At 44.4% G+C, this 7,655-nt stretch overlaps 1 protein-coding gene across 1 annotated transcript; it reads right to left on the bottom strand.

The window, feature by feature from the left end:
• Window positions 1–580: 580 nt before the first annotated feature.
• Window positions 581–1,633, bottom strand: LOC123135662 (alpha/beta-gliadin clone PW8142-like). The gene is given in 1 exon segment (XM_044554842.1): window positions 581–1,633. A coding segment is annotated over 1 exon segment (759 nt). The 5' UTR covers window positions 1,561–1,633; the 3' UTR covers window positions 581–801.
• Window positions 1,634–7,655: the final 6,022 nt, after the last annotated feature.

The raw sequence follows: 7,655 nt of genomic DNA, 5'->3' as shown, positions 1-7,655 counted from the left end.
GTTACTTCATATGCCCTTATCACACATGAGCATGCAAGTTTATTCTTGGATTCTCCTTGAGAATATTCTGACATAAAACTCCCAAGGTTGCACCCGGAAACATGGTCAAGTGATATCTTCGATCCATATTTCCTTGATGCAAGAAGAGCGCTATTAATGCTTCGGTTATGTGGGCGATTTGGAGTAGTCGCAATGATACTCATGATGAGGAGAAGTACCAGTCACAAAAACCAATGTAATTGATTGATGAATTGAATGCTTCTCTGGAAATAATTGATCAAGGGCAAGCCAAGGATGTGGATAGTCCTTACTACTTTAATAATACTTAATTTGAAAGTCCAAGAAAATACTTCAATTTAATTCAAGTTTCAGACTCATTTTGTTATATTTAGATTAATGAAACATAAATATCTACTTATTGTGTAATATATATAATTAGGGGTGAACTTGTGAACGGGCACATGAATGGAACTCAAACAAACAATCATATGCAGACAAGACATGTGTTTGTCTTTTATTCCCAAGTTTGAACTAGTATAGTTCGGGTTCTTACATGATAGTGCATGTCACTTTATTTTGTCACCGCTACAACGACCAAACCATGGACTAAGGAAACGGTGTTTCATATATCTAGTACAAGTTCTTCTCTTCTCAGTTAGTACCGAAGATGCCAGATGGCGCAATGGTGGTCGAGCAATATGGAGGGATGTAGACATTGCACATTGCCGGTAGCGTCTGCAGCACTAGGTTCCTTATTTCCTCGAACTGGGGAAGTTGTTGAGACTGGACAGAGCCCTGGGCCTATGGGTTCTGCTGAGATGGCTGGAAGGAGCCCTGGCCCGATGGATATTGTTGCTGAGGCTGCTGGTAGGAGACCTGGCTCGACGGTTGTTGTTGTTGTTGTTGTTGTTGTTGTTGTTGTTGTTGTTGTTGTTGTTGCAGAATAATAGCATGAACGACATTGTGGATGGCTTGGCACCGCGACTGCTCGGGGATCTGCCACAACCGTTGACAACATAATTGTTGCAACAGTTGGTAACTACTTTGTTGCAATACTTGTGAGCTTGCATGCGCTATGTTGTGTTGTTGCAAGACGACATCCCTGCATGGAATCAGTTGTTGTTGTTGCAGAATTTGTTGAAGGATTTGTTGTTGTTGTTATTGTTATTGTTGTTGTTGTTGTTGTTGTTGTTGTTGTGCTTGTTGCGCTTGTTGCTGTGAAATTGGTTGTTGTGGTTGCGGATACTGTGGTTGCGGTTGTGGATATGGTTGTTGTGGTGGAAATGGTTGTGGCTGCGGATATGGTAGTTGTAGCAGAAATGGTTGCGGCTGCAGAAATGGTTGTTGTGATGGAAATGGTTGCGGCTGCGGATATGGTTGTTGTGGTGGAAATGGTTGTTGCTGCCCTGGATATTGTTGTTGTTGCACCAACGGAACTTGCTCTTGTGGTTGTTGCTGAGATGGATTTTGCGGCTGCAATTGTGGCACTGGAACTCTAACTGCAGTTGTTGCAGTGGTCGCCACGATAGCAAGGAGGGAAAAGATGAGAAAGGTCTTCATGGTGGATTTGTATTGACCACTGCTTGCTTGGCTTGAATGGTACACTCTACTTATGAGAATGATGAATGAGGAAGGATGGTCATCATGCTACAGGCCTATTTATAGCTGCCATGGCATGATCTCTTTCACAATTGGCATTTGCTTTCCTGGAAAGTGCTTGGATACTTCCCGAAATCAATTTTTGGTATGTTGTGTTTTGTGGCACTATCATTCCACCACAAAAAAGGTGTGATAACACACATGACTCATCTTATTCACTTTACAAATAAACACTAATCTAGGTTGCCTAATTTTCTGAAACTAAGTTTGTAATGTTATGCAAGTTTATGTGTAAACTAGATAAGCATTGCTTGCACAGAACTTAGTTTGTAATCTTGTGTGGCCTGTTAAGATAGATGAGACTAGTAATGTAACTTGCTTTAGTAGGTCATGACTCATCAAATTCCTTTTACATGTCAAGTGTTGTAGTGTTCTAGAAGTTATTAGCAAACATCAATTTTGTAATGTTCTACAAGTTGTTACCTGTAAAATAGATAAGCTTGACTTGCACACAAAAAAGATTGTAATCATGTGTGACCTGTTAAGATAGATTAGAGTAGTAATGTAGCTTGCTTTGATAGACCATGACTCATCAAATTGCTTTTACTTGTCTTCGGTGTTGTATATGTTGTACAAGTTATTGACACTTATCAGCTTAGTATGGCTTGCAATGTGTGTGCATACCAAGGTATGTTCTAGCTTCTATTCGTTTGTAGATCTTAGTTTGTTTTACGCAAATCATATAAATGATCATCCACGCTAAGGCTTGCGAGTGCAGCTGCAACAATGTTGGCAGGGTCGGAGGGAGGCTATGGCATGGCATGAGTTTTCATGACAACCTATAGTTTGTGTGGAAAGATACATGTTATGTTTTTTATGCGTGCTAAAAATATATGTTTTTAAATACAAATCAATAGAGTAGTTAAATAATGGATTGTATTAAGATAGAAATTATATTTTGATTAGCAAATACAAATGATCTATTATATTATTAAAATAAGAAAAATTAAGTTAAAAATAGTGGATGTGATTTCCTTGAAATAATATGTATGCATGTCTTCTTATCCCGCGAGTTTCTAGAAAAACGACGCTAGCCTCATTCTATTGGTATGGGTCGGATCAGAAAAATTCATATGCAATGGGAAAGTTGGAGTCCGAACCTAACATATATACGTGTCTTTCATTATAACTTGTCATAAGTGCTTTTTATGATTAGAAAAACACAATGGATTCATAAGCGCTAAGGGCATATCCAACGTCGACCATCAAATCATCTGCAACCATCCGGACTACGTGGTCCATACGTGTTGTGCCATCCAATGCGGGCCTGTATTGGTCCATAGGACGGTCCGGACATACTTTCTCCCACAAACCGGAGACAAACGTGGGGGAGGCGGGCTTTGCGGGTGTCCAGACAGCACCCATGACTGCTTCTTATCACACGTGCCCATCCAAACCGCCTCCTCCCATGCCCGCACATGTTCCCGCCCTGCACCAGCTGCCCGTATTCACTCCACTGCAGAGCGTACGCATCCCTTACTGCCTCCGCAATGGAAGCGGCACACTGGCTGAGGGCGCTGCACGCCATGCTGAACATGCATGCTCGCCCCCATTCAAACGGTTGCAGACTGCCCGCCTTCCTTCATTAAACCCGTGTGTGTGCCAAGATACCTACTCCAACCACATGTCCGTTTGCGAGTCGGCCGGCAATAAACAGAACATTGGTTGGCTTCTCGTGTTCGCCCGCTATTTAAACAATGTCAGACGTCGGGCAAGAACCGTACCATACCTCCACTCACCATTATCCTCCTTGAGAAGTTTTCTTCATGGCATCCGACGAGTAGGAAGAAGAGTATTCCGGCATAAAAACGGCTGGGTGGCCCATCGAGCCCGGCGGTCACGAACTGAGGAGTGGCGAGTTGTTACAGGTCGGCACCGGCGGGGAGCACGGCTGCATGGGCATCGTGGCTGCCGTCGACGGTGCCATGTCGTACCGCCCCTCCCATGCCTGCGGCCGCGTCATATGATGTCAACGTGCGCGTAGCCACTCCCTGCCTGCAGAGAAAGAAACGGGCTGCGCAGACATCGACTAGGTGGTGGCCAGCACGTCCACACTCGCCGCCATCATCGAGGAGCCGCTGCCGCTTGGGTCCCATGAATGCCACGCCAAGGTGACGCCGGAGTACACACCCGATGTCTTGCCCTCTGGCAAGCCACCGTCGTCCCCTACCCAAAACCAACTCCTATCCATGCAGTGTAGGGACCCTTCCCCACCGGCAAAAGCATCAACCGGTTGTTCCACTCCGATGAGCGGTAGGGAAGCGAGCCGCTCTTTGTGCTAAAGCATATACCTCCAGGGCTCACAGCTACGGGACATGGGGACGGCAATGGAGATCCATTGCGGCCGGCAGTAGACTAGTCAAGGCTATCCATGTCGCCGGAGTGGCTATTCGCCGACGCTGAGTAGTTTCATGTTACTCTAGTATCATTTTTAGTTAAAAGATATGTCCAAAATGTAAACGTTTTCGTGCGATTTGTATGAATTTCACTGTCTTTGCATGAATTTCATCTGGTTTGTTAAAAAAGTGTTTGAAAGGTATGCAAACTGGGTTGGATGGCGGTTTCATGTATAGATGTCCACGGACTGGTCCTCTGTCCGTGGACGATTGTGTTGGGATAATCCAAACAATGCCTGAGTTAGTTTGGTGTAATCGTGATCAAGCTGGCCGGATAATTAACTAGGTAAGTTGAGATGTACGTGGGGTGGCCGGTTTGCAAGCCGTGTAGTATTAGGAATTAGCATGCATGCTGCCCATGTCCTAGTTATGTTTCAACGTGTGTCCAGCCAGGATTAGTTGTTTGAGTCGGTTTAGGTTAGCTAGCTATAGCTCGTGAGGTCATTTATATATATGCACACCGGTCCATCCGATTTGTAACACCTTGAGTTGAGAAACAAAAAAATAAAGAGAAAAAAGGGCACGACAAGGGCCCTTGGCTATCATTTTTTTTGTGTGCGTGTGTTCCTCGTATCTGATGTAATCGATCCTGAGGGCGAAATTCCAACAATTGGTCTCTAGAGCAAGGTTCCAGTACAGCTGCGCTTGCCCCGGGGTGGCGATCTACTAGCGCCTCGGGGCGGGCCATATAGTCGTTCGGTGGTACAGCGACGAGGAAGAGCGGGCGATATAGTCGCTGGGTGGTGCAGCGACGAGGTGGAGCAGGCAATAGTCGTTCGGGGAGCGACGTACGAGGAGGATCGGGTGATCTTTGCTCGGCGTAGCGACGGTGAGAAGGTGGCGAGGACACTGTCGTAAGCGAGGCGGCTCGTGATTGTCGTTCGGCGGAACGACCTGGAGGAGGGCGACATGCTGTCGTCGACAAGGCATTGGTGATTGGTGATGGTTATGGAGGTGCCGAAGTTGCGACACCAGGGAAACCATCGATATCATTGCAAATGAGAGCAAGGTGGTGACGGCAAACATGCGGGCTGTCGTCGAGGTGTGCATGAGTTCTTGTATGGTGCGTCCAAGAATTCGGGGGTGTGAGTCATCTGCTGTAGTTGAGACGCGTCACTGGCTGATGAGAATTAAGAGTTAGAGTGGATGGAAAAAGTAAATTGTGCCTTGCGTTTCCGTTCGTGATCATGGAGTTCCGGCGAGTTCATATACGGTGAAGTTGAGTTGCACGTATATGGCGAGTTGCGTTGCCGCTCGACAGGGAGCGTTGTTTGGTAAGTTGTGTCACCAACGATGATGGGAAAGTGGAGATGTGGTGGGTGAAGAGTTGTGCCTCCCCGCGTGCATTCAACCGATGAGAAGATGAAGATCAACGTGAAGATGGACGCGCACCAGTTAAGTTGAGTTCATGCATGAGGCTATGTGTTTAGTCTGCATGTAGCACGCTAAGATGTGACAGCGTGGCTAATAGTCCGGGTATTCATTGGTTAAAATCTATGAGTTGGTATGCAAATGAAGTTGCGGTGAGATGAAGTAGTGATCATCATTGCAAGGAGAGCGAAGTTGCAGTCTGGTAAGTTGCGTCACCGGAGGCAGCCAGCCTGACAAGATGAACAGGTGGTTGTCTGCGTGTCTCGTATGTCGTCGGATAAAGAGACGGATGTTTGGATTAGGGGTGATTGTTGGGATAATCCAAACAATGCCTGAGTTAGTTTGGTGTAATCGTGATCAAGCTGGACGGATAATTAACTAGGTAAGTTGAGATGTACATGGGGTGGCCGGTTTGCAAGCCATGTAGTATTACGAATTAGCATGCATACTGCCCGTGTCCTAGTTATGTTCCAACGTGTGTCTGGCCAGGAGTAGTTGTTTAAGTCGGTTTAGGTTAGATAGCTATAGCTCGTGAGGTCGTTTATATATATGCACACCGGTGCATCGGATTTGTAATACCGTGAGTTGAGAAACAAGAAAATAAAGAGAAAAGAGGGCACGACAAGGGCCTTTGGCTGTCACTTTTTTGTGCGCGTGTGTTCCTCGTATTTGATGTAATCGATTCTGAAGGCGGAATTCCAACAAATTGCGGGTGGAAATTTACTGGTCACTGTTGTAGATGCCCTAATCAAAGGCATTTCCTCCACGCGTATTAGCAAACTTGCCTTTTGCTCTACCCGATGTCCCGATCAGACCATATTTGTTGGCCAAGCACGAGTTGAAATCCGGAGACAAAACATATACATGCTCTTTGTGTTTAAGCGTGTGCGGATCAAAGGAGCAAGCCTCCAACTCTGTATGAAAGATCCAATTTGTATCATAACTACAAGGTAATGATGGCATGCTGACGTCAAAAACAAATCAAGGATCATCATTCTTTATCTTGCACTTCTTAATTTATACTTCCTCTCTAAAGAATATAAGAGTCAACAACAAATCAAGGACCAGCATTTCTTTATCTTGCACTTCTTAATTTATACTCCCTCTTTAAAGAAATATAAGAGTGTTTAGATCACAACTTTAGTTATCTAAACGCTCTTATATTTCTTTCCCAAGGGAGTACGCATGAGTCAAAGGGATTGGTTCATGCTAATCACTATATATGATATCATGCTGACATCAGAGAACATAGCCAGCATCAACTTTTTTTTGGTCATTAACGACGTGCAAAGGGATTTATTTGGTGTATATAATTCAGTGACTAGGAGCATTTAGGGGAACGAGAGGGATAAGAAAATTATGGTTGTACTGTTAGAAGGTTAAAGCGAATCAACTCTTGTCTTTATTGATGGAAGCGGATCCTTATATACAACAGGAGCGGACGCGATACATATGTCGGTTCCGGAGGCGACGCTCCAGGAATAACCGCAACGACGGTTCCCACGGGGTGGGATTACATGTGTCTGACAAGTGGGGATTATCCCTTAATTAATCTAGGATTAGTTATTCTTAACACTCCTCCTAATCACCGCTTGACTGCATAAGGATCCATCATCTTGATTAAGTTCTCCTCCAAAAACCCTGTGGGAAAAATGTGAGGAGTATAGTGTTTGATATGTTGCTAAAACTCCTTCAAACCCAGTGGGGAAAAATAAGGAGAAAACGATGCAACATATAATGGTTATTGTCTCTTTTAACTCAATACGAGAAAACCCATAGAGTTTGGAGGACAATAAATATGGCGTATATACTTTCCTAAAAACCTCGGTGGGGAAAACGAAAAGTACGACATATGATCTCATGTTGATATTACCTCATTAAAAACCTTTATGAGAACCTATATAGTAAACTCATGAAGGAAAAAAAGTATAATATGATGCATTGAACAGGAACAATTCAGGAAGATACTCCCCTTGATTCTTGCAAATTCCAAAGCCATCACATACCAATTCCATGAACATATTTATGGCATGTAGAAGTTGGTAGAGACTTGGTAAACAACTCAGTCACATGATTTGACTTGCAAGATATGCAATATAGTGATATTGCTTATTACGTAACCTGTTTGCATCTGGGCAACAGAAGCAACATTAAGATAATGGTTGGTGGATGTAGCCATGAGGTCTGTTTCGAATACTCTTCATGAGAGGGCTACCACACCTAGTAGGA

The sequence above is a fragment of the Triticum aestivum genome, chromosome 6B (assembly GCF_018294505.1).
Source record: "Triticum aestivum cultivar Chinese Spring chromosome 6B, IWGSC CS RefSeq v2.1, whole genome shotgun sequence".
Taxonomy (NCBI): Eukaryota; Viridiplantae; Streptophyta; class Magnoliopsida; order Poales; family Poaceae; genus Triticum; species Triticum aestivum.
Note: the sequence above shows the minus strand (reverse complement) of the source record. Positions and strands in the feature narration are given on the sequence as shown.